This window comes from Euprymna scolopes, chromosome 20 (genome assembly GCF_053919585.1).
Source record: "Euprymna scolopes isolate OS-2025 chromosome 20, ASM5391958v1, whole genome shotgun sequence".
Lineage (NCBI taxonomy): Eukaryota > Metazoa > Mollusca > Cephalopoda > Sepiida > Sepiolidae > Euprymna > Euprymna scolopes.
This window is the reverse complement of record NC_136501.1, coordinates 90,043,599-90,071,412: the sequence shown is the minus strand read 5'-3', so window position 1 is coordinate 90,071,412 and position 27,814 is coordinate 90,043,599. Positions and strand designations below refer to the sequence as shown.

The window sequence follows — 27,814 nt, the reverse complement described above, 5'->3', positions numbered from 1 at the left end:
ATTTTTAAATTTTACCCCTCCTCAACACTTAGTATTTTTTCTGTCTTAAAGGATGATAATGAATTTGAAAATATGTTATTAAAAGTAAATTTAAATGTAAAGAAAATTAAAAGTAAATTAATTATAATGTAAAAAAATATTAAAAGTAAATTTTAATAGAAAAAAATAAAGTAAATTTTAATATATAAAAATTAAAACTAAATTTTAATTAAAAAAAATTATAAGTAAATTTTTATGTAAAAAACAAAAACGCAAAAAGAAATAGATGCTTACAAATTCGTTTTTCTGGTGCCACAGGATATGGAATTGCAACAATTTTACTTGCTCCAGCCTCATTCTCAGCTGACACACCAAAGATATAAACTCTCTCAGTGCTAAGTCTTTTTGCTGTGAAGATATTAACAAACGACTCCACTGAACTAACGGCTGCCCAGCGGCCAGCGGTTCCATCTTCACGGACATAAATGTGGTAGGCCTTTATGTTGGCGCCACCATCATGTCTGGGTTCGCTCCATTCAATTGTGCAATAATCGCTACCAATTGCCACCACTCTAACATTTGCAGGGGGAGATGGAGGATCTGAAAGGGGAAAAAAAAGAAAAGTTAGAACTGACCATATCTTAAGATTATATATAGATGATCAATAATGCCTTTATGTAATGTATATCCTCATATAAATAGTTGATATTTTAATGCTAGATTTATATGTGTTAAAAATTTTAAAAACACACACACACACTAAAATGCCATGATAAAATACATTTCATTTATTATTAGTTTGTCTACGACAAATATAAAAAACAATAAATGAGATATGCATGCATAGATTAAGCATACAATCAAATACATTGTTCCCTATCACAATAAACACCACCGATTGTTGTCAGTGAGTAATCTTTGGTGATGAATTGTGTGAAAATTCCTAGTGAGTACAAATAATAATAATTCTGATTTCATTTGATAATGGCTCCCTGAAAAAAGATGGAATTCATTTTCAGGGGACTTTGCGTCAATCTCGGCTCCAAACCAGGAACTTCAAAAATCAAGAGCTTTACTAACGATACTGCTGGTACCAATAAAAATTGAGGACCGAAAATCGCCCAACCCATCAGAGATTCATAGTTTTTTCAAATATCCTTCAAACGACTTGATAACACACTCAGTATATCCACTATCACCGGGATTATTTTGGTTTTAACTCTATGCATACAACTTACCTCCAAGGCCAATGGAACCTACCGTATATGTTGGCGTATAAGGCGACCGTCAGAGGTACAAAATTGGCGCAAATTTTAATAAATTTATCATATATTAGTTGTGTAAGATGACTGCTAAATCACGAAACCATATTTGTTTAGCCTAGGCTAGAAATTGCAACGCCCGGTATCTTATGAAATATTGGTTTTTAAAGATGATTTTTTTAACTTCAGGGGCGCATATATGCCGAAATATACGGTAATTATCAGATTTCTCCTTTTTCTTCTCAATCACATTCTTGTCCAAGGGCACTGGAAAATCTATGATTTACCTCTTATTTAAGACATTTTCAATAACCTCTAAATCTGGACGATTATGTTCCAAGTGCTTGGCTGTCATGACAACTTTTATCCCATCATACTTCCAGATTGTCATCATCACTAGTTCTTACAATCTCCCATACCTCCTCAATCCATTTCTCAGCACACTTCACTCCAAACTTCGTAAAAACTTTCCAGTAAATGCAAAGCTGCATGTGAGTCAATAATAATAAACACAAGATGAATCAATTTTCATACCAAGCTTCGTCTTTGGACAAGCACTGTCATAGCATTCCAAAGCTGGGCCTTCTCCTTCTTTGTTGATGGCTCTGACTCTGAAGAAGTATTCGTAGTTGACAACAAGGTTTTTGGCAGTGAATCTAGTCGTGTATGGATCTACAGTTCCAGCTCTGCCCCAGATTTTCCTCCTGAATTCTCGGATCTCAATGGCATACATAGTAATCGGCGTTCCACCATCACTCAAAGATGGAGACCATTCAATTTCGGCAGAGTTTTCAGTAACATTCAAAATTTTCAAAGGTCCAACTGGAGCTGATGGTAATTCTGTAAAAATAAAAGAATGTAAAAATATATAAATCTAAATTGTCAAAAACATAAGAAATTCATTTATTAAAGCCAGTGGCAATGTGATATTAGATTGAAGACAATTTCTTCTTATTTTTGTGTGCAGTGTTTGAGTTAAAAGTATTATTATTCCTCAATATTTAGATTTTGTGGGACGACCATATAATAAACATGACATTGCTTAGCGAGCTGTAGTTGGTATTTTTTTTCTTCTTTTGGCGATCTATGATGTAGTGGCATAGGTAACAGTATTAAAGTAATTTTCATTTTTATTTGTTATCATTACTGCTTAGTAGTAATCAGTAGGGCTAGGACAACAGCATATTCTTTTCATTGTTTTGACTCTCGAGTGTGTATCCGTTGATATCTTGTATGCTTTTATATAGAGTGATGTGGTTCTCAGTTGATTAACTGTGTCGGATATATACTCGAGTCAAAACAATGATAAGAATATTCTGTCGTCATAGCAATCACTACTGTTACAAAAATGCATAGCATTTAAAAAGATGTAGTTTGCTTGAAGCACTGTGAATAGTTTTTAAAATAATTATCGATTACATATTTACCAACATAATATATTGAATCAAAGATAACACAATATCTCCTGTTTATTATATTTTTTGGTAAACCTCCTTCTCAAAAAAAAAAGTATAAAATGTTCTTTCAAGTTAGAATTTTATGCCTATAAGCCGGAAGTGGAAATGTGAATTATGTAGCCAACTTTAACTCGTTTCGCCAATAGTTGGAATATTTTTGGTTGTTGTAAACTTTTTCTAGCTCAGACTTACTGTTAAAATTGTAGTTTGCTTGAAGCATTGCAAAAAAAAGTGTAAACAAATTTGGTTCTAGAAAACAGTGACAATGCAATGTTAGGTTGAAGAGAGTTTTTGATAGGAAATCAGATGAAGCAAAGGTAGATGACACATCAATATCAATGATTTCAATAATTATTGATTATATATTTACGAATGTATTGTATCGAATCAAAAAATGGTAAAGTATCATTTTTTTTATATTTCGAAGTAAACCTCCTCCTCAAAATACTAATAAATAAGTTGTGTAGAAATAAGTAGTAAACTATCCGCAAATCAATTAAATATTATGTATTTTAACAAAAAATCAAATTATCTTTGATATTTACCAAAAGTAACACGTAATCATTATAATTGGTATGATTAAACTATGGTTTCTGCTGAAGATATATTACAACTGGAATCTCTACTGTTATAATATTGAAAATAACAAAATTCTTTAATTCAGAGGTAAGATTAAAGGATATTTAAAAAAGAATCAAGAGGAAATATGTACGTACCAAATGGACTCTTAATTATAACAGGATAGTCCATATCCAATGGTGGACTGTATCCAATTCTGTTCAATGCAATAACACGGAAAAAGAAGGAATCTCCTTGAATTAGATTCTTGATTGTTACAAACGTGTCATCAAAGACTCTCTCTGCAAGATGCCATGTGATTCTGTTAGCTTCTCGTTTCTCTATGATGTATTCAGAGATCATGCTTCCGCCGTCATTAACAGGTGGTTTCCATTCAAGGGAAACTGAGTCATTGGTGATGTCAACAATGCTGAGAGGACCAACTGGAGCACCAGGAGCAGCTAGAAAGTATTAAAAACATGTAAAATTTTATAACAATTGTCTAACATATAAGATTTATGCTTTATCACCATTTACTAAGAAAGTGTGCTATTGTTTACTTCAAATTATAAGTCTGATAAATAAAGACTGATGTGCGTATATATATATATATATATATATGTATATATATATATATATATATATATATATATATCATTTTCATGTAATAAACATACCACACATTTTCAAATATTATATTTATGCTATTTCTTCAAATCAATCATCTTGAGAAAGTTTTGAAATTTTCTTTTTTCATTTTCAATTACGTTTGAATATTATTACCATAATTTTCCTTATATATATATATATATATATATATATATATATATATATATATATATATATATATATATATATACTTCCATTCTGTCACGTAAAAGTTAACATGTAATCATTTCAAGTGGTAAAAGGAAGTAAGAAAGCAAATAGCAAGTCAGACGATCATTGTAGACTTACTTGAAATGATTTCGGAAAGACATTTTTCACTTTATAATAAAAAGTAAACAGTGAGTGTTTTCAAATTACTGAAGTAATTTGATGGCTTTATATGAATATTTTATCAATACAGTTCGATAAATAGCGAATACGAACACTAGCGAAGCATAATTTATATCCGTTATTTTTGACAGAGTGTACACACTTATATGTGTTTGATAACTTACAATTTTTAATACGTGAAATGATTGCTTTGTTTTTCAGTATGATATTTTCTAAGATAGTAAATAATTAAAAAAAAAGTTTTATAATCTAAAAAAACAATAAAAAAAAAAGATCACACTAAGACTTATGAGAAATTATTGTAGATTTTAAGCAAAAACTACTCGCTATCTTGTAGGTATTAATTTTAATAGATGTTTTTTATGTATAACTTATAATAAATATTTTCAACATAAATCAATTGCAATTTTCAAAATTAATAGTTTTCATTTAAACTACCTCTCTTAAAAATTAATGTATATTTTTTTTGATAAAATATTTTGGTAATTTAGCCCTTTTTATTAAATTACTTCAATTAATGTTCATATAAAAAACTATTGCATATATATATATATATATATATATATATAATGTGTGTAGAAATATATTTTTTATAATATATACCCATCCTTATTAAAGAAGCTCACTGTAATTACAGAGCAATACAGTGAATAAATGACAAAAAACTATATTTCAAAATTCATGATGTTGACCATCTTATAATTTATTCCTTTAAGTTGAGAATTGTAAATGTCAACTGAATTAAAGGAATAAATTATAAGATGGTCAACATCATGAATTTTGAAATATAGTTTTTTGTCATTTATTCACTGTATTGCTCTGTAATTACAGTGAGCCTCTTTAATAAGGATGGGTATATATTATAAAAAATATATTTCTACACACATTATATATATATATATATATATATATATATATATTCTTTTGCCATTTATTCATTATATATATATATATATATATATATATATATATATATATATATATGAAATGGGACAATAAAATTACAAATAATTGTTTTAAAAATAGTTATATAAATTCGGCATACAAATAGTTGTTCAGGTCTTTACTCTCTACTATTTCAAAAAACTATGTTGTACTATAGATTTAGGTAGCAGTGAGCCATTTTAAGGGTAATATTACCATCAAAACATCCCTCTGTTAATTAACTCAGTAATACAACATAATATTTTGAAATGCTTTATATATAGTAGAAAGCAAAGACCCAAACACAGATAAAAGACTTTTGCATTTATTCATTTAGAAGATCATCAAGTTGATATTTTAAAACGTGACAAAAACACTGCGTCATCAAAATACAAATTCTTACTGATAGGTTTCCTTGGGATTAAAATGCCCGACTCCAAAGGTTTGCTGGCGCCAACTCTGTTGATTGCGTGTATACGGAAATAGTAAGACTGTTCAGCCATGAGTCCCGTTACCCTCAGGTATTCTACGTCACTTGTATCAACAGGCATCCAGTGTTTACCATCGTTTGTTATCTCGATACAATAATGGAGGATGGCTGATCCACCATTGCTATTAGGAGATTGCCATTCAAGGATTGCTGAATTGGATGTAATAGAGCTGAACGTGACTGGTCCGACTGGAATAGTTGGTACCGCTGAAATAATGAACACAGCTTAGTTTTAGTATTAGATTCAACATGAAAATATAGTCAACAATTGTATGTAGTTCAAATAAATTCAAAATATTAGTAGCACATAATGGTAATATCTTATCTTCAGCTATTTTTCTTTCGTTATATTAACGAAATTATATTATAACGAAATTATATTGTATATGAATTAATTATATTATTATAAAAGTTTAATATTTGACACGGGCACAGCGATTAAATCATTTCCTGATAATTGCATACAATTCAATAAGTTCACACAAAAGAAACAGTAATATTTTTTTTTATGGTCTTGACATCCTAAATTACTGTTCCCACTAAGGAAAACACACATATACACACAGACTGAAAGTTTATTTTTTTACTTTTCTGATTCTTGTTTTATATTAAGATCGTGAAGTTTGTGTTTGCACCAGACAACCATAAGCAGCAAATAATTCAATAGTTCAAGGTTGGGGCTTGGAATATTTGGAATTAATGTACTTTTATGGGCAATGCCAGGACACGGGTTAACCAGTTTTTTATAAGCTTGAAATACAATTTATTTGCATGTCTTCCACTAAGAGACTGATGTGAAAATCTGTTTTCTCTCAGCTCGAAAACATGAAGTCATTGTCATTATTTAAGTTTGTTTTATCTACTATGTTTGACCTCTGCCCCCCCCCCTGCTTCAACTATACATCACCCATTTCCGGGAGCGATTCTGTTTGCAGATTAATATTATCCCGACATGCACTAAATGTGACACTTGTCAAAATTCACACTAACTAACTAAATCGCAACTGACGTAGGATCCCTAATATGTAGCATTAAGACAATCACAAGATAGATGAAAAACTCATTAAAATTATTAAAAAACATAAAATAATTAACACTTACTTGCTTCCTTCTTTGGATAAACAGGCTCCTTGATTTCGTTGGGTCTGCTCTTTCCTTCGTCGTTTACCGCAAATACACGGAAATAATACTGTTTGCCTTCAACCAACTTTTCAGCAATAAATCTTGTGTGTAGGCTGCCCGTTTCGCCGACCTTAAACCACGACATTTGATTGGCCTCACGCCTCTCAATAATGTAACTCTTAATGAGTTTACCGCCATCGGATATCGGTGATTTCCATTCAAGTGTAACTGATTTATCAGTTATCTCTTCGATGATCAAGTTCGATGGTGGATCAGGAACAGCTGAAAATTATAAAAGAAATGTAATTAATTACAAAATTAATTTTAATAAAGCAACACAAAATTAAATTAGGAAATTATCTTTAGATATTAGAAAAAAAGTCAATTATTTTAAAATCTAATATTAAAAAGAATTAAATTATTAAAAATATAATTTTATCAACAAATTATTTATATTTTAATAAAGTATTAAAATTAATCATTTTTAAAAATATAATATTTTAGAAACATTAATTACTTTTAAATATTATATTGCAAACATTAATTATTTTGATATGTAATATTGTAAACACATTAATTATTTTAATATAATTTTACAAATTAATTAAATGTTAAATATAATATTACAAACACATTATTTGTAAATATAATATGATAAAATAATTAATTATTTCAAAATATAATATTACAAATTAATTATTATAATTTAATATTAAAATTATTTTAAAATATTGCAAGCTAATCAATTATTAAATTATTTTTTTACTGTTTTATTTACGTAAAAACAAAGATGAATCTGAATTTTATTTTATTAATGCGTTTCTGAAATTGATTTTGAAAGAATTGTAAAATATTTTGCTATAGATTTGCTTTAAATTAAACTAAAAAGGCTATATATATATATATATATATATATATATATATATATATATATATATATATATATATATATATATATATATATATATATTCAAAAAGTATTAATAATTTTTAATACCTACAGACGCTAATGTTTTTTGCTTCCACTCTCATGAGTGCATGAGTGATAATTACCACTGGTCTTGAGATTCGAATTCAGTTAACAAAGCTAACCTTGACTTGAATGATTATATATAGATATATATATATAAATCTGAATGTGTGTGTGTGTGTGTGTGTGTGTGTGTGTGGTCACGAATAGGCTCCTATATGGTTGACTATTTAAAAAAAAACTGATTACATATAATGATAGAAGATGTATCGAGACACAGGAATGGGTATGTTTGATCTGGCAGAACGGTGATTCATTAAAATTGCGGGGTCTGCGTTCGCGCATGGTCCACAAAGTATGGAAATAAAACATTTAAAATTAAAAAAAAAACGTTTACAAGTGTTTTTGATATAGATGTACATAAGAATACTTTGATAAGTATATTTTAACTTAAATAGGGATGGTATAATTAAATTGTGGGGTTTACGTTCGCGCCTGGCCTCCATGGAATGGAAATAGGCACAAACTTTAATAAAGACTTATCATATCTATCTGCGTAAGTATACTTTGATATTTATGTTTCAGTTTGAAGAAATATGGTATAATAAAATTATGGGGTGTTCGTTCGCACCTGAACTCTATAGAATGAAAATGTGTCACAAAGTTTAACAAGGTTTTTTAATATAGATCCACAGAATATTGTGATAAGTGTTTCAGTGTGAACAGGTATGGTATAATAAATTATGGGGTTTATCTATTTTTACTTTCATCATATTTTGCTTTGGTTTTGATACCCCCAAATTCGAAGCTATCTCTTTACAACCCTTCCTTTTCATAACCTATCATACTTTCATAAATCAGAGTCCATTTTCTGTAGGCTGTTTTTGAACCCAGTCAACGACGGGTACTTTTGCTAGTATATATATATAACATCATTCTAAACTTTCTCATCGCTGTGGATTATGACAACCCACTTACATGGCTTCATAAGTGCTTAAATTAATCACTTCCCTTTAAATGTTAATTGCCGGTGGCCAAGAAGAAAGACTCTAGCCCACAAAGTCAAGGTTGACTTTATTAACTGAATTCCAATCTCATGACCAGTGTTAATTATCCCTCGTGCACTGATAATAGTGGAAGCAAGAAACACTAGTGTCTATAGGTATTAAAAATTATATATATGGTATGAATAATATCAATATATATATATATATATATATATATATATATATATATATATATATATATATATGGTATGAATAATATCAAAATTGCTATTAACCTTGCATATATTCATTAAATTAGAATAAACAGAACATATTCTTTTTCGAAAAATGTGTTTAGAAAATGCTGCACTAACTCAGTCATCGCATATTTTTTTTTAGCATATTCTATGTAGTATACGTATTTAAATAATACTTACAGAAAGGACTTCCTATTTTAATGGGATGCTTGTTTTCCAATGGAGAAGATACGCCAGTGGCATTTTCTGCCAAAATACGGAACATATATTCTTCATTTTCTTGTAGTTTCGTGACTACATATTCATAAGAAAGTGATGATACTTGATCGACAAACTGCCAACTTGACCGCCAACTTTCCCGTTTCTCTATTATGTAAGATGTGATTGGAGAGCCGCCATCATCACGGCTGGGTTTCCAGGCAAGACGAACGGACGTACGTTGAATGTCTTCAATTTGCAGTGGACCTTCTGGAGCTGATGGTACGTCTATGAGATGAAGAAAAAAAAATATTCAGATTAGCTTATTTAAAATTTAATTAAAAATTCATTATTTTACGAAATTCTTCCTATTTATTCCCCCACACACAAGGCTAAAATTAGACACAAGATCGTTTTTTTTATCTGAGAAAGCGGAAATCTAGCCCCCCAAAAAAGGGCACTCTGGATTGAAACAAAAATATGAATTGCTGGAAAGATTTCTTCTGCATGGATCGAGGATAGAAAAAAAATGAAGTGTAGTATCAGAACAGATATTACACTTTGAATTATTTGCTATAAGATAAACATTTTACAGTGTAATAAAAGTGTGGGGAATATGGGAGTCGAAGGTAATAAAAATGTCTTTACTAAAATCATTTCAGTCACCATAATACCACATTTACTCTCAAGAATCATTCAACTTAAGATAGATGGTGATGTCTAGTTGTAAAGGTGAATGTAAAGATGATGTAGCAACCAAAGTTTCTACACTTCTCCCTTTCCCTTTAATAAAATAAATAAATAAAATCATTTTCGCTTAATGCCGTCATCACATGATCTCCTGTAGATTGCAATAAGGTTGTCTTGAAGTTAACAAATATTTTTAAGCAGTCAAATTTTTTTTATACCATCTATATTTTTCAATCTTCTCAGTCTTTTATTTTATTTATCTATTTTTTTTTTTTGCTATCTTGCTGACAATCTCATCAACCCTGATTCTCGAGTGGCTTTTGGCCTTGGGAAGTGATGACTCATTAGTATAAATAACGATTAAAATTAGATAACATTGAAAGATGCTTACTCATTGGTTTCTTTGTCCTGATCGGTCCTTCGGTTTTCAGTCTATGACTGACACCAACATCATTTTCAGTAGATACGCTGAAGAAATAAGACTGATCCTGTTCCAGATTTGTGACAACAAAGTAATGAACGAATTCTCCAACTTTGGTAATTCTTGTCCATTTATCAGAATCTGCTAATGTGTATTCCAAAACATAACCAGTAATTGGTGATCCACCATCTTCAAGACATTTGCCCCATTCCATGGTGACCAAATCTGTGCCAACTCCTTTAATCCATAAGAATTCAGGTGGTTGAGCAATAGCTGAAAATAAAAACAATATAATATAATATTAATCTGTTATGTTTATATGTTTTTTTTTTATTTACAGGATTCCCTTTATTTTTATTTATTTTTTTTTGCAAGTACTTTAATAGAATGTGTTCCAATGAACTTGAATCACTTGATGTACCCAACAAACAGCAAAATCCCACACCTACACTGTAGAGATCCCCAAATGCAAAAATTCCTTCTCTTCTGAATGTTTCTTCTTTCGAACTGTGAGACTTTGGAATTCCCTGCATCCAGTTTTTTTCCGATTGTACTAACATACAGAAATTTAAATGTTATGTAGAACAGACATTTGGCTGTTCAACATCACTTAAACTTAAAGAGTCTTTGTAGACATAGTCCCTAATTAGCAATAGTCTCTTACATCCCTGTGATAATTTGTTTTGTTTGGGGTGAATATGAAAAAGAAAAAGGATTAATTTCTAAACTAATTAACCGATCATTATGAGTTTGGGAACACAGCAGCTGATGGTAAGGATAATGTGGGTTGTATTTAGTTTAATTTAATTTTACATGAAGGGGTTAAAATGGGTTGGAGAAAAGATACTGAAAACGAATGTCACCTGATATTCATTAATATCTGGTATAGACATCGACCATGTGAGAGAAAATTGAAATATCGTATATGCATCTATATAAATATATATTTCTTTGTATAAGGGGTAATCCATCTATATAAACTTAGACGTGTGTATATGTTTATACATTTGTATTACAGATTTCACTCCTAAACGAATTAACATATTATTATGAATGTTGGAACACCACTACTAAGATTAGTGGGTTCTAATGTTGGCTATATTTACTTTAAGCAGAAAAGATAAAAAGGAGAGATGGAAGCCCTTTAGGGAAATTCAGGTACCTTCAATTTTTGTGAAATTTTAACAATAGGTATTAGACATTAGTTAATAAATATTCGCCAAGTTCTGGTTTCTTTGGAATATTTCAAAGGGGCCATAATATGGGCACAACTTCTAATTTGAAATTTAAAATATTTCAGAGTTGGAGTAAATTTGACCTATTAGACACCATCTAAGCAAAATTACCTAAATTTCAATTTCTTCTTAAAAACACTTAAGCTTTAGGCATTTATATTTTCTAATGGCGTCTATTCTGCTTGAGAGAAGCAGCCTGAAGACAATAGTGACAGTAGTACGTCTAAGAAGCAAATGTGGTGGAATTAATTCAACTACATGTTGCTACAAGATCTTGACAATAAAATTTGGGGCTACCTTTTTTTTACCAAAGAATTCGAAACTCTTTTTACTAAGAGGCATAACTCTAACTTATAAAATAATTTCTCATAAGTGATAACTCATTGGTCAATAAAATAGTTATAACATGTAGAAATGAGCTTCTGCAATCACCATATAAAATAGCAAAGAATTTAGTTTCAAAATTGGTATGCAGAAGATGTACTTTTCAAATATATTATACTTACAGGCTGATTTAAATGGTTTCACTGGTTGTTCTCCAATCAGAGGAGGTCCTTGTCCTTCGTCATTTTTAGCAGAAATTCTGAATAAGTACTGCACACCAGGAACAAGACCGGTTATCGTATACGTGGTATATCTAGATTTCACTTCACACATCATATGCCAAGTGTTTCTATGTATTTCACGGACTTCAATGATGTAAGAAGAAATGGGGAGACCACCATCGGAGAGTGGTGGCTTCCATGTAAGGTCAACTGTTTCTTCTGTCAAATTACTTTGCATCAATGGACCTTGAGGAGCTGATGGTTTGGCTGTGAAATAAAAATAGTGTAAATATTATAAAATCAAAAAAATATATCATGAAGTTATGTATATTAACATAGATAAGAACAATAGAAGAAGGCCTGCTAAGATTATTTTTGTAAATACTTTAATATGGGTCCATAATGCCCAAAATTCTAGTATTTCAATGCTATTGATAATGTTTAGCCATTCATTTTTTTTCTTATTCGTTATGTTTGAGTTCATGTTTTGAAACATGATATAAACTATAAATTTATGACGTCACACCAAAGCTACAATCATTTTGTTAAGGTAACGTTTTAACATGCATTTATAAGAAAGTCTAAATAACTCAGTTGGTAGAACCTAAGACTAAAGATCTCAAGATTTTGGTTTTCACTTTATTTGTTTGGAATTTATTATTTACTATTAATGATTGTAATCATATTGATAAACTGGTTCTCATTAGATCACCAAGATTAAATAATATTGATCCTAGCCAGTACCAGATGGATGACTATTTGGAAATACCAGGCGCTGTATGTGAGAGAACAGTAAAACCTCACTGCAAAAAATTTTTTAAAAAATCTAAATACAGACCTGAAGATGCCTTTAGCAAATACTAGTCTGCGTTAATATTTTTCAATAAAAAGTATTTCATAAAATCATCCTGTTAATTTATAAGTATTTCATATGGGTATAACCACGGAGAAGCGCCATATTGTGTGTAATAAATGATTAGAATGAAAATGACTTGAAAAAAGGAAATATTCTTACCATATGGACTCTTAATCAAGACAGGATCTGCCATTTCAAGAGGCTTGCCTGCTCCGACTTCATTTTCAGCAATAATACGGAAATAGTATTCATTGCCCTCAATCAAGTTTGACACAGAATATTTGTTGACATGTGCTTCGACCTTTTGTACTTTACTATAGAAAGACCTTGTCAGTTCTTTTCGCTCAATGCTGTAACCAGTAAGAGGATGGCCTTCTAGTGGTGCTTTCCATTCAAGCGTGCAAGATGTCCGTGTAATGTCACTGACAATGATTGGGCCAACCGGTTCTGATGGTACATCTGGAAAAAAGGAAAAGTATGAAAAATGTTACCAACATTTGATCAAAAATTATTATTCAAACTAATAAATATATTTGCATATAATTATAAGCCTGATAACTATAGTTGGATATGAAGGGATCCATATTAACTCAAATGCTTCTAATTAAGATTTATGGAACAAATCAGAATTAGCTGAAGCGGTGTGGTTATATAAATCAATGTCAGTCGAAGAATATAAGAAGATTCGCTGGTTTTAATCTACACCGGATTCAATTTGGAATTAACTTGATCTTCTGTAACATTCATCTATACTTGTATATAAAAGACACTTTGGTTGTTCCTTATGGATTCCAAAACGACTAGCTTGATTTTTTAAAATTTCCCCAATGTACTTTATGTGTCTGAGAGTGTTCTTAGATAGATTTTGTATTGGAATGTTTCCGATAAGTCTTGAAAATCAATAATCAAAAAAATCTGATTAAAGAAGGAACAGTTCAATTTTGATCAAAGTTAACACCCTTATGCAGCCTAACATCACAATTGCATTTGAAAAATTTATCACTGCACAAGCAGAAGGGCCCGGCATATAAAATCAACAGTAAGTTCTTTTATAAGACATGAGCGCGTTCGAAATAAATATTTCTGTTTAGAACACAATTGAAAAATGATACTTGACTCTCGCATTTTAAAGTTTAAGTTTAAAAAAATATAAAATATAAAAAAACATAAAATATAAAAAAAATATAAATTTAATAAAAATGTAAATTTAAAAAGTATAAATTTATATAACCAATAGTGGATTCTCTACAGTGCAATGAAGAGTACAATGTATTGTGGACTAAGTCACAGCAGGGAAGCATGTGGAGCCTTCTAACTATCCTAATTAACAATAAAAAAAATTCAATTAATATAAGAAAGCCTAAACTTACCTCGTTCCTTCTTAGGAGCGTACATATTAGATTCAAGAGGAGGACTCTCGCCAATCTTATTCAGTGCTGTTATCTTGAAGTAATACTTGTGGTTTTCTTTGATATGATCTCTGACTGCATATTTCAATGTTCGACTGTCAACGGTTTTCAGACACGTCCAGCTATCATTGATATATATGTATATCTTGTAGCCAGTGATGTCTGAGCGCCCAGTATCTCTCGGTGGACGCCATTCCAGATTAACTGAGGTCAAACTGACATCAGAAAATCTCACGGGACCAACTGGAGCTGATGGTGGTTCTGGAAGAAAAAAATTAAATCATAAGAAAAAAAAATTGTAAGTTTCAGGGTTTTCGTATAGTCTAGACCCACACAATAATTGGATATTTTTCATTCAATCAAATGAAATACACAATTTAATATTTTTTAACTTGTTATACAGGTAAAAGATTGAATAGCAGTTTTCCTAATTGTAAAAAGAGCAAAAAAATGTTATTCATGTTAGATAATTATTATTTCTTTAGGATCATTCCAATACTGAAGAAATATAAATTAAAAATATTAATAATGGTTATAGCATAATAATTGAAATTTGTCCAATTTTTAGAACCAAAACTAATTGAACTTGAACTTGATTAGGATCACATTTGAAGGATATCTTTAGGATGACCCTCTAGTGTGAATATAGTATTGTAGTGACTGAAATGATTCTAGTCAAGAGGGTAGACATTTTTTGGTATTTGTAACCAAGGATAACCAACGACATCCATTCCCCCCCCCCCCAAACATTTTAAATGTCCTTATGCCTAATTTGTTATCAATCGAAATTTTTTTTCATATTTCTGCAAATAAATATTTCAGTATCTTTTCTGTCCTCAGTTAGTGAAGAAAAAATGAGATATTTAAAAAAATTTTAAACGAATTACAAAGGCAAGTTGAGTAAAAGATTTTCTAACTGGATGAGAAACGTGTTTATATGGAGTGATTTCCTCGTCCACCAGAATTTAATCTTTCAGATTTATTTTTCTGTATTATGGTAAAGAAAACCGCATATGCAAGAAAAATCACAAATCCAAAACACTTGACTCATTTTTATTCCTGAGTTTTTGACTAGATTGGTTGGTTGGTTGTTTTTGTTTTACGGCATATCAACCCTTTTCAGGTTATTTAATGCCGAATCTAAAGATTTTGAAGAAAATTTTTTTAATAGAATATATTTGTTGTTTTTAAGTCGGTTTCTATTTAACCCATAGTTGGAACCCTAACAGGTACTACCACTCCATGTGAGAGTGGACCTAGGAGAAATGGCAATTAAAGGGTGACTCCACACTCCCCAAAGCCCGCAAACTGGGGCCTCACCACTGGATATAGTTTAAGGTCATATCTAGGACCTTTTTGACTAGAATCAAATATTTCTTTAAATGGCCTTGTGTCTAATTTATTTATAACTTTTGTATATTTTTCGTAAATAAATAATTTTTTCAAAATCTACTTTTTTCTGATACAACACTTCCTCTGTTCCATCTTCAGTTAGTGAAGGAGAAATTTTTCTAACCTTAGATAATTATTTTTGTCTGAGTGCTAATTTTTAGGGAATTGGATTTTCCTCACATTAAAAAAACATTTTTATATACAAGTTAAATTATTATTGTTTTATTCAATATCTTTAATTTGTAATAGTTTTATTTTATATAGATTTTTTTCTTTTTTTTTACCTGGTGATTTCCTTGGAACAGTTGGATCCACAGTTGAAAGTGGCTCACTAAGACCTTGCTCATTTTCTGCGGAAATCCTGAAGTAGTGATGCTTTCCTTCAGTCAAGTTTGTGGCTTTGTAACTGGTCTCATCGTACATGGCTTTTCCAATTTTAATCCAACTTCCCCACAAATCGATTCGGTATTCAATGATGTAATGCAGAAGGACCAGTCCACCGTCAGAGAGAGGGGGTTTCCAACTCAAAACAACAGAAGATTCAGTCACATCTGATACTTTCAAAGGTCCTTCAGGAGACGCAGGGATACCTAGAACAAAATTTAAAAAGTTAATTATATAAATCAAAAAATGATAAATTGTATATATTTACGGCATTTACTTTTCTTATGGTAATCTTTTCTCGGGTTCCAGCTGATATTTTTATTTTTTATTATTATTATTATTATTATTATTATTATTATTATTATTATTATTATTATAATATTTTTAGAATTCTGAATTTTTTGAAGTTGCCCACTTACCACTTTTATTTTGATCGTGGTCTCCTCAATTGTTTCTTTTCTCAAATGACATCATCCACTCCCAAACTTCCCTATTTCAATTCCTCTCATTTATATCCCACTTCCATTTTGAGATGGGCTTGCTTATTTTCAGTTCTAAACAATGGGTGGTCTATAATTTAGAAAGTTTTTTGTTGTCTCTGTCGAATTTTATTCCAATACATATATATATATATATATATATATATATATATATATTGGAATAAAATGGAAAAATGGAAGACCTAAAACTCAACGTTTCACCCAGCTGTTTAGTAGGCTTTATCAAGCGAGGAACAAAACTGAAAGTAGCAAAGAACTTATTTGCAACTTCATATTGCATAGTTATTTTCATAGTAGGTGCTCGATTTAGCTCCTATCTTTGTTTCTTCCCTGTAAAATATTCACAACAAAACTTCGTCTAGCAACAACCACAGTAAAAATGTTTTTTCTTACTCTATGTATCTGGAGCTAAATGGAATTCCCATGAGCAGAGTTTCCATCCAAGGACTGTCCATATTCGGGACACAATATTACGGACCCAATCGTCAGTTGAATGACGATTTCAATTTCGTGTTGATATCATAAAACAATTTGTGACACCCACACATCCTTCTGCAAAGTCCACTGTGGGATTTCGCTTCTGCTGTTAAGATAGCCCTATCCTAAGGCGTTTATTTAGTGACGAGGTATTTCCGCCTCCAACTAATCTTCACACCTAGTTTCAATCAACAATTATTTGATAACGAATATATATATATTATTTAATCATGACATACAAAACATTAGATCTCCTTTGAAGGGGAGGTAATGCAACATTTGAAATCTGCCTCGGCTTGTGACTGAAATCTTTTATATATTAGATAGATAAGTGGCCGTTAAGTTATTCTTTAATAATCACACACGGTTAATAAAGACAAAAACAACAACATTCAATATCAAAAAAAATACCATCAAACGGATATATTTTCATGAATTTTCCACAGATAAAATTCAACTTACTGTATGGAGATTTAGGAGTAATAGGATGGTCATTTTCAATGGCCGAAGAATATCCAACAATATTTTCTGCATAGACTCTGAAGAAATATTCTTGACCTTCGCGTAGGTTTTTGATGCAGAGTGTGGTTGTGTCTGATTTAACTCGGGCATGGAATCCCCAGGATGATTTCCAGCTTTCCCGTTTATCAATAATATAATTATCGACGGGCGCATAGGCTTCGTAAGGACTGGACTTCCAGGAGAGAGTCACTTGATCAGAATGGATATTAGTTACTTTCAAAGGGCCTCCAGGATGGCCAGGAAGTTCTGAAATTTGATAATAAATAAATTAACATGGGATATTTAATGGATAAAATTCTAACTATGCTCGCACGACTTGTGGAAATTAATTAAAGAAATTTAGTTTTTATTTTAATCATTTTATTTACTTATTTCATTTTTTATTATTAAATATCGTACTTACCAGGCGTTTTTGCTTTGCATATGTTAAACTATGCCATTTTTTTCGAAATATTTGTTTTTAACCAAGGAAAACTATTTATGTATGAATGAATACAGTTATATTCTTTTTTCACATAAAGAAATCAAATCATGTTTATTAGTGCAACATACACTGGTTTTGAATCGGTATAGATGTAGACATATTCAAAACATTGTTTCCGTAGGAAAATATTTAAATTTGGAAATTTCTTAAACAATGTGTGTTATTTTTTTAATTTTATTAAGTGGAAATTTAGATGTTTTGAAAATATGTCAACCCCTATATATATCTTAAAATGAATAAATATCTTACCAAGAGGTCTCTTAGGCTTAATGCATTCTTCCGTTTCTCTTTGCTGTCCAACTCCTATGTCATTTTCCGCGGCAACACCAAAATAGTAATCCACACCTTCCTCTAAATCAGTGAATGTATATTCACTGGCGAAAGACTTTTCTGTGGCAACCTTATCCCAGGAAGTTCTGGAGAGTTTGCTCAAGGAGATGTGGTACCTGGTAATCATAGAACCACCATCGTTGCGTGGAGCACCCCAGTGAATGGTAACGCTATTTTTAGTAACATTTATGATCGTCACATGAGATGGGGGACCAGGCTTTTCTATAATAGAAAACAAAAGCAAGAACAAAATTAAGACATTTAAAAATGAAATATAAAATACGTTCAATAAAGAAATAATATTTTAAAATAAAAACTTCAGATTCAAATTCTTAGAAAATTGCTTAAAACTCATTGAAAAATATGTAAAACTTATCAGTAAAATTCTTTATCTTCAGAGTGCTGCCTTTCCTAAATGACAAATATTTATCTTCATCTATGCCACCTTTATTATCATCAAAACCGTTCAGTATTATTGAAATCAGACAAGACTACACAACACAGACTTTTGTAAATGCTGTATATATAGCAGAGAGCTAAGATACAAACATGGCCATATGTATGCCTAATTTGCATAATTATTTTTTAAATAATTTATAATAAATAACCAGACTTTTTAAAGAACTCTATATTTGGACGTTTCCTTTTTTACCCCGTTCTTATATTCAGACTTTTTGAATAAATCCTCATATCTGGACTTTTTTTTAAAACAAACTCTTAAAATTCGGACTAATAATATGAATTAAAATTATGTTTGTTTATTTCTTAGAGATTTTGCAGTAAAAAAAAAAAATCTAATTCATAATGTTGAACACAATAAGGCAAAATGTAACAAATGTTAAATTTCATTTTGATGTTATTTATTTTAATTTTTAACAAATTCTTTATATCCGGACTTAATTTTTTACCAACTCCTGATATCCGTTTTTTTTACCAATTCCTCATATCTAAACATTTTTTACAAACTCCTGATATACGTTTTTTTTTTACCGATGCCTCATATCCAAACATTTTTTTTACCAACTCCTAATATCCGTTTTTCTTTTTTTACCGATTCTTCATATTTAAACATTTTTTTGCCAACTCCTGATATGAAGATATTTGCTTTTGCTAGCTCCTCATGTCCGGAGTGTTTTACCAACTCCTCATATCCAGAATGCAGTTTTTACCAGTTCCTCATATCATAACTTTTTGATCAACTCCTCAAATTCAAACTCCTAATATGAGGAGTTCTTGTGGATTTCAATAAATCAACTAATTATAATTCGTCAACATGATGCCAAGATAATATTTTCTGTAGTTTCATACAATATTTATTCATACATATTAAATAAGTAAAACGAGTGTTACCTGGTTGTTCGCGTGGTTTCACTGTTTCAGCTGAAACTAATGGAGAACTGTAGCCTTCGCTATTGACAGCAAAGATCTGGAACTGATATTCTTTTCCAATGATTAAACCAGTAGCAGTATACTTGAAAGTAGTAGAACTGACTTCTGCGAGCTTGGTCCATGAGGTACGCCATACACCCCGGTATTCAATGACATATGCATTTATTGGCTTTCCACCATCACTCTCAGGTGGTTTCCATTCCAAATCAGCACTATTGTCTGTCACACCACTCAGCTTCAACGGTCCAATAGGACTTGATGGAGCACCTGGTAAAGACACAAATATTAAATCAATAACAATAAACCAACAATCAAGATTATACATATAATATATTCCATTGTTTACTGATTACAAACTTTTGTTTAGCATTCGAACCCAATAACCGGTGGCATAGTTTTATTTCATCTGCATTGACATGATGCAACGTACATGTGCGTGGATAAAATAGAACTATTTATTGTAATATATATATATATATATATATATATATATATATATATATATATATATATGAGCAGTAAGTCATTATTTATGTAGGTTTGGTTGAATACTACAAAATTTTGTCCTTTGTTAATTTTCTTAGTAATTGTTATTAACACACATAATCATATTGATACCACCGGTTCTTGTCAGATCTCCAAATTTAAGCAACGTTGAGCCTGGTCAGTACTAAATGTATCTTAATAAATATATTGCTTTGGAATAAAATATTTTTACTATAGCAAACTAGAATATTCAAGGGTTTCATAGGATGCCATATGTTATGAAGTGTGCTTTACCATGTAGCACGGCTTTGTACTGCAGCAAAGGGTGTATGAGATTGAAGATAACTACCCACTGACCACATCAACAAACGTAGAGATCTCAGACTGCTGAAAATGTCAGAATTGGTGATAGGAAGGTATGCAACTTATAAATACCCTGCTCCAGAATCGCATTGCAATAAATGCAAAGTTTAACAGTGAATATAACATAAGATAGCACATTATAAATCCCTATAATCATGATCAGTAGAGGCTTAGCATAAGGACAGCCAAACGGCGTTTAGCCCCTGTTGAAGGGAACATAAATGATAAACATAGTGAATGAGCTTGAATGAGAAGTCCAAAAAGAAAGCAAAATTATATAATTTTTAAATAATTTATTCCTAAAGCAAGATAACGGATTGATAATTATTTAAAATAAAAAAAAACTCTGTATAGTAAACAATTTGTGCCATCGGTATGGAAGCAATAATCAACCAATATCTGCATTCTTGACTTCTGGAAAGTTCAAAAGAAATAAAAAATTACATACCATATTTATCCTTTGCTGTTAATGTTTTCGATTCTAAGGGCGGACTTATTCCAATTTTGTTTTCTGCAAATACTCTGAAGCAATAATCATTATTCTTGGTGAGGTTCTTGACTGTATATGTCGTTGTCTTGGAGTTAATCTGGTCAACAAGATTCCAACCAATTCGTTTTGCATTTCTGAACTCAATAGTATATGCAGTTAATGGTGAGCCACCATCATGCAATGGTGGTTGCCACTCGAGTGTAATGGACTGGCTAAGAATTTCTCTTGCTGACAAAGGTCCGATAGGCATGGATGGTGGTTCTGTAATGAAGACATAACATACACATTGGTTACCATATGTCAATAAATATCAACTTTTACAGAAAAATAAAGTAAAAAGGACAAAAAATTAATATGGAACCACGATTTTATATATATATATATATATATATATATATATATATATATATATATATACTAGTAGAAGGCCTGCTGTTGCCTGGGATCTAATAAGAATCAACAAATATTCTAGATCACTAAAGAGACAACAAGTCACTTTATTATCGAACAGAAGCATTAAAATATTCTTTTGCTCTAGATAGCAAATGATATATAGACATCAAAAAATTCTTCTATCCTAAGAATAACAGATCTGTTCAAAATCAATTTCATTGTTAACATTGTTTTATACGGCCCCGAGCAACGCCGGGTAGTCCTGCTAGTAAATACCAACTAAATAAAGTAATTCATATATATATAATGCAATAAATGTTAAAATTAAAGCAATTAGCTGGTAAATAATAATTACCTAATGGACCTCTTGGTGTCACAGGATCAGATTGTTGATATTCTCCGTTGCCAATAGCATTCGTAGCACAGATCCTGAAAATGTACTCAACGCCCGTTTCAAGATCTTTAACTTTATATTTCGTTACATGTCCTTCGACAGAGGCAATCTTTTCCCATTCTTTGCATGATGATTCTTTTGCCTCGATTACGTAACCAGTGATGTGGCTTCCTCCATCTTTAGTTGGTGCTTTCCAGTATAGTGTCAATGAATTGGAAGTGACATTGGAGCACTCCACATATTCAATAATACCAGGAATCTCTGTAATTGAAATGATTAAACAATGATATAATTTTCATTTTTTAAAGAACTGCAGCAAAATATTGAAAATAAACTTATATTTTAATGACACAATTTTTTTTATTACTATCTAATAAGTAAAATTAAGTCAGTTGGCTTTTCAAGTTTAGACAATGTTAGCATTGCACCTGAGAAATTGCTTATTGGCACAATTTTTACTCTAATCTATCTGATATTTTGCTCGTTCTTTCCTTTGTTAGTCTGTACATTACGCTTTGAAAATGGACAAATACAATTTTTGAAGGCCAAACTGCTTTAAAAGAGGCTAAACCCGAAAAATTTGACTTTAATGTAGCAGCCCTGGACAAGAATATGAGAGTGACCTTCCTTGGATTTAGCTTTGTTTACAAATATCATTATAATAATATATGATCATTGTTGTAATAGTGTGAGAAAGGAACCCGAAGTAATTTCGTTGCGCAACGGTTTTTCATGGAAGAAAGAAGTCAGTGAAACATTATGCAAAAAAGGAAACATTTGAAAGAAACAAGGCAATAAAGAACATTATCTGAAGAAGTAAATAATTATTGTCTCTTACAATGTGATTTTATCATTTGTATTGAACTATGTAGCATAATATTACTTTCTAAGTCTTTATTAGTACTTATTAATTTATTTCATTTGGATCAGTTTTATCTTTAAAAGACAATGGATACTATTTTCATAGAAATGTTACTCATATTTGTTGCGTGTTATTGATTTTTCTGTCCAAAAACTATTTTTTTTTTTTTTTTTTTTGCGCTACTCAGAAAAATATCAGCTTTATCAAAATATATTTGTTGATTAAATTTCTTTTTCATTCCTTGAAGTTTCAATGGGCCATGCTAGTATACAAAATAAAATAAGTAGAATTTTTCTCTTACTATCTAATATATGAAATTAAGTTAGTCGACTTTTCAAAGTTAGAAAGCAATATGATTGCATCTGACAGATCATTTATAGGCACAATTTGTTTCTTACTATTACTATATTGACTGTTATAAAAAATGTTAGATAATATTTAAAAAATTTTATTTTGATTGGATTACATAAATTACAAATAATCTAAAAAATATTAAACTTTGAAGAAATCATTGCTCTTCCTTTTATATATATTCATATAAATAAGTTTTACTATATAATATAGTACTTTAAAATTAGCACATTTTAATTTATTCATTCAAACACATAGAATTAAGTCAGTCAAATTTTCAAAGTTAGACGGCAATAGCATTGTTTCTGACAAATCATTTACTGACAGAAATTTTTTATTATTTAATATATAAAATTAATTAAGTCTGATTTTCTGAAATCAGAAAGCAATAGGAATGTTTTTGATAAATCGATTATAATCGCAAATAAATTTACCTTTGGGTCGTTTTGTTTTAACAGGTTCGAAAGATACAAGTGGAGGACTGAGACCCTCTGGATTTTCAGCAAATACACGGAAGATGTATTCACACCCTTCAAGCAGGTTATGTACGCAGTGTGCATTAACCTTGGGACCAATTCTACCGGCAGTGACCCATGTAGTTCTACTTTTATCAAGTCGTTCAACTACATATCCGGTCAGCGCTAAACCTCCGTCATGGATTGGTGGTTGCCAACAAACCAAAACAGAATCAGCAGTGACTTCAGATATTTCCAGTGGGCCTTCAGGAGGAGAAGGTGGTGCTGTAACAAGATAAGAAGCATTTGTTAAGAATAATGAAATCGTTATCTTTTCATGTCAACAGAAGGAGTACATAAAAAATTGCAAATAGGAATATTAAACATTTTTTTTCATGTATCCGCCCAAAATAAGGAAAATTTCACTGAGCTGTAAAGGGCCACTATGATTTAGGAGCCACATCCACAAAGGCATGCTAAATGGGGGCTGTGAAGAGAAATGCTTTTTTGCATACTTATAAACCAACATAGGATTGCAGCATTGCAGTGATGGGATATGGACTGAAATTTGGTAGACAGCATGGGACAGAACAGAGCACTATTTCAGCTTGACAGCAACAAAACCATTACCAAACTGTTACCATTTGTATTAATTTTTTAAATATAATTTGTACTTTGGATATAATTTCAAAATGTAATAATGAAGAATTAAAATGGTAATAAAATATTTTGAATGAATACTTATTGAAATCAAGTTAACAGCGAATAAACTTACTGAATGGGCTCTTTGGTACAACACTGTCCGATACAAGTGCATCTGATTTGCCAACAGAATTGATAGCAATAACTCTGAAGAAATATTCTTGGTTTTCTTTGAGGGATTTAGCACAATAAGATTTTGTGTCAGCCGGTACTTTAGAGACAGTTGTCCAAGATGATTTCCAACTTTCTCTTTTGTCAATGATGTATGCCAGAATTGCAGATCCACCGTCTTCTTCGCTTGGTTTCCAAGAAAGCGTCAAATGGTTCTTTTGAACGTCACTGAAGACAACAGGTCCAACAGGTGAAGATGGACTATCTGTAAAGAGAGAAATAGTCAAAGCATTAGTAGAGAAGTTATTATATTACTAGCAGGGGGCACACACACAGAGGCAACTGCCTTTTATATAATAGATTAGCACTGCTTTAATTTAAATAAGAAAAAAATTGCCAAAAAATATTAAAATATTATCTATGTAATATGATGGCATATCTTACCAGCTGGTTTCTGGGGAACGACAGCAGAAGTGATTTCTGCTCTCTCTCCTATTCCAGCTGCATTCTGAGCTGATACAGCAAAGAAGTATGAAGAACCGGTCTTTAAGAAATCCGCTCTGTAATATTCTTCGATTGCCTTCACTGTAGCAATTTTCTTCCATTCCAAAGAATTGTTTTCACGCATCTCAATGATGTAGTTGAGAATCTTGGAGTTCCCATCTTCTCTTGGAGTTTTCCAATCCATGACAACGAAATCCAATCCAATTTTAGTTGTTCTCAGATCCACGGGGCACCCTGGTACAGCTGCAAATATAATTAGTGAAATTAGTATTGGTATAATTTTTTCTAACTGTTATTCGCCCCAAACAAAACATATCGCCACGGAGACATAAAAGGCTACTATAACTGGGGGTCATATTTATAGGGAGCATACTAAGTTGGGTGTTATGCGCTGTTTGTTAATATTACATTTAATTATTTGTATGTTGGTACAGTCGGAGAAACAGGGAAACATTTTAAAGGAAAGGCATTTGAGGATAGAAGCTATTAGAATAAAATGTTTTCTGACGTCTGGAAACGTCTACAGTGAAGGGGTACGATTTTGCTGCTATTCAGATTTGTTGGGAGTATTTACATTGACGAAATACAAGTGCAGTAAGTACATCAGAGTGCATTCTGTTAAAGTACTTGTGAAACAAGTACAAGGATGCAACACTGTGATGATGAGAGCTTGCTAGACAGTGCAGGAACTATTAGATTAGGGACTACATTTTGCACTCTGCCCAAAAAGGAGAGACTAGCGGTTGAAGCACCAGCCCAGACATGGCATGTGTTAAAACCTCTCTAGCCTGGTAGGGAAACCCACATATTCCAGTTATTGATTTTTTAATGGCATATGTCTCTGACTTATTGCCATAAATTAAATGAATGCAATTAGTTTGAATAAAAGTAATATTGATAAAATATTGCTATAAAATAGTTTGTTTGAAGTGTTGTGTGTATTGTATAAAAAGTTGAATTTGTTTTGTTTTTTTATTATGCCAATACAATTTTGTTTGAAGACACCATTTCATATGAGACAACTATATAGATCAAATGAGAATATTGTAGAACTTAATAATTTTCAATTAAATATTTATTTACCAACATAGTGTATCAAACCGGTATGGTATAATATGATTTCATATTTGATTATTAGGTTAGTTTGGGAGTTAACTTCTAAAAGTTATTCAAGACATGCCAGTATGCAAAATTGAACATTAAACCGACGACAGCAGCAACAACAATAATGATGACACTAATGATGCAGATAATTATGATGATAATGATGATGATGGTGGTAGTGGTTGTTGTGTAATTATGATGATTGTGATGATGAGGGTTATGGTAGAGTAGTGGTAATAGTAAGGATTATGATGATGGTGGTGGTGATAATGATGATGGTCATGGTGATGTAGTGGTAATAGTGAAGATTGTGATGGTGGTGGCTGTGGTTATTATGATGATAATGATGATGATAGTATCTCTTTATATAAAAAAAATGCCTTTGGGCGTTATCAAGAATATTTCCTTTAAGAGTAGTACAAGAAATATCTAAAAAATAAATAAATGATTACATTACTTACCTAATTTCTTGCGTGGTTTAACAGGATCAACCGATTCAAGTGGTGGACTGGTTCCTTCTTCGTTGAACGCGAATATTCTGAAGTAATATTCATTGTCATCTCTTAAATCAGTGACGGCCAAGAAATTCTTCCCGTCTGTTTCTCCTATTTTAATCCAATTAGATCGAGTTCTAGCTCTCATCTCAACGATGTAGCCAAGCAAAGGAGAGCCACCATCTGATCTCGGCTGTTGCCAATGCACATCACAGAATCTATCAGAGACATTGCCGTAGGTCACAGGTCCAAGAGGAGCCGTGGGTTTACCTAAAATTAATTGGAACAATTCGTAAAATTAAAAAATGAATGAGGAAAACAAATTCATAGAAAGATACAAAAGTTAATGTTTAAATGTAAATAAAAATCAAATCATCTTTACATAAAATTTGAAATAAAAAGATTCAATATCTATCTTTATAAAGTTGGAAATGTGCATATGTTTACACATATGTATGTGCAGGATTTACTCCTAAACTAATTAACAAATTATTATGATTTTTAGAACTTAGGCATAAGAGGTTGTATTGTGGGCTATATTTACTTAGTGTTATTCATAGGGATAAAAATAAGGAAAGATTTTATACCTGAAAAATTTAAGACCAAAGTGTAATACATACATACATACATACATACATGTAGATATATTTTTTTGGAAGGAAAGAAGACTAGCCCACAAAGCCAAGGTTGGCTTTGTTGACTGGTTTTGAATCTCGTGACCAGCAGTAATTATCACTTCTTGTACTGATGATTGCATAAGCATTAAAAATGAGTATAGGTATTTAAAATTATTAATATTTATTGAAAGAATATTATATATATATATATATATATATATATATATATATATATATATATATATATATATATATATATATATATATATATGTATATTAACAGTGCCCTTATATGGCTTTTTGCTTGATTTTCAAATCTAAATAAAAGAGAAAAATTCTTTTATAAATAAAATTTTAATGTAAATTATTAGGTTCCAACTCACCGTAAGGACTTTTTGCCATTGTAGTGAAATCGCTAACCAAAGGTTCACTGGCACCAATTCGGTTAACAGCAATGACTCTAAAGTCATATTCAGTGTCTTCCGTTAGTCCTTGGATTTTATAACTTGTAACATTAGCTGGAATACGGTCAATGTTACTCCAGTATGTTCGTGTGGATTCTTTCTTTTCCAAGATGAACGTTGTCAATGGGGAACCGCCATCGTCTTCTGGTGGGTTCCAGCTGATGCCAATTGAGTTCCTTTGGATATCA

General features: G+C 31.0%; 1 protein-coding gene across 12 annotated transcripts in view; it reads right to left on the bottom strand.

Annotated features, from left to right (window-relative positions):
- Positions 1–27,814, bottom strand: part of LOC145241637 (titin-like) — a 698,616-nt gene that overhangs the window by 37,328 nt on the left and 633,474 nt on the right. For all 12 annotated transcript variants that reach the window (XM_080104717.1, XM_080104725.1, XM_080104729.1 and 9 more), the window contains 21 exons: positions 27,546–27,814; positions 26,513–26,815; positions 24,888–25,190; positions 24,406–24,708; positions 23,610–23,915; positions 21,924–22,223; positions 21,134–21,436; positions 19,798–20,103; positions 18,367–18,669; positions 17,574–17,879; positions 16,035–16,340; positions 14,320–14,619; positions 13,109–13,408; positions 12,055–12,360; positions 10,284–10,586; positions 9,185–9,490; positions 6,771–7,073; positions 5,583–5,876; positions 3,415–3,717; positions 1,776–2,081; positions 274–579 (listed from right to left, as the gene is read on the bottom strand). The exon at positions 27,546–27,814 is cut by the window's right edge and continues 37 nt beyond it. In XM_080104717.1, coding sequence (XP_079960843.1) covers positions 274–579; positions 1,776–2,081; positions 3,415–3,717; positions 5,583–5,876; positions 6,771–7,073; positions 9,185–9,490; positions 10,284–10,586; positions 12,055–12,360; positions 13,109–13,408; positions 14,320–14,619; positions 16,035–16,340; positions 17,574–17,879; positions 18,367–18,669; positions 19,798–20,103; positions 21,134–21,436; positions 21,924–22,223; positions 23,610–23,915; positions 24,406–24,708; positions 24,888–25,190; positions 26,513–26,815; positions 27,546–27,814 — 6,335 coding nt within the window. The remainder of the gene's footprint in view (positions 1–273; positions 580–1,775; positions 2,082–3,414; positions 3,718–5,582; positions 5,877–6,770; positions 7,074–9,184; positions 9,491–10,283; positions 10,587–12,054; positions 12,361–13,108; positions 13,409–14,319; positions 14,620–16,034; positions 16,341–17,573; positions 17,880–18,366; positions 18,670–19,797; positions 20,104–21,133; positions 21,437–21,923; positions 22,224–23,609; positions 23,916–24,405; positions 24,709–24,887; positions 25,191–26,512; positions 26,816–27,545) is intronic.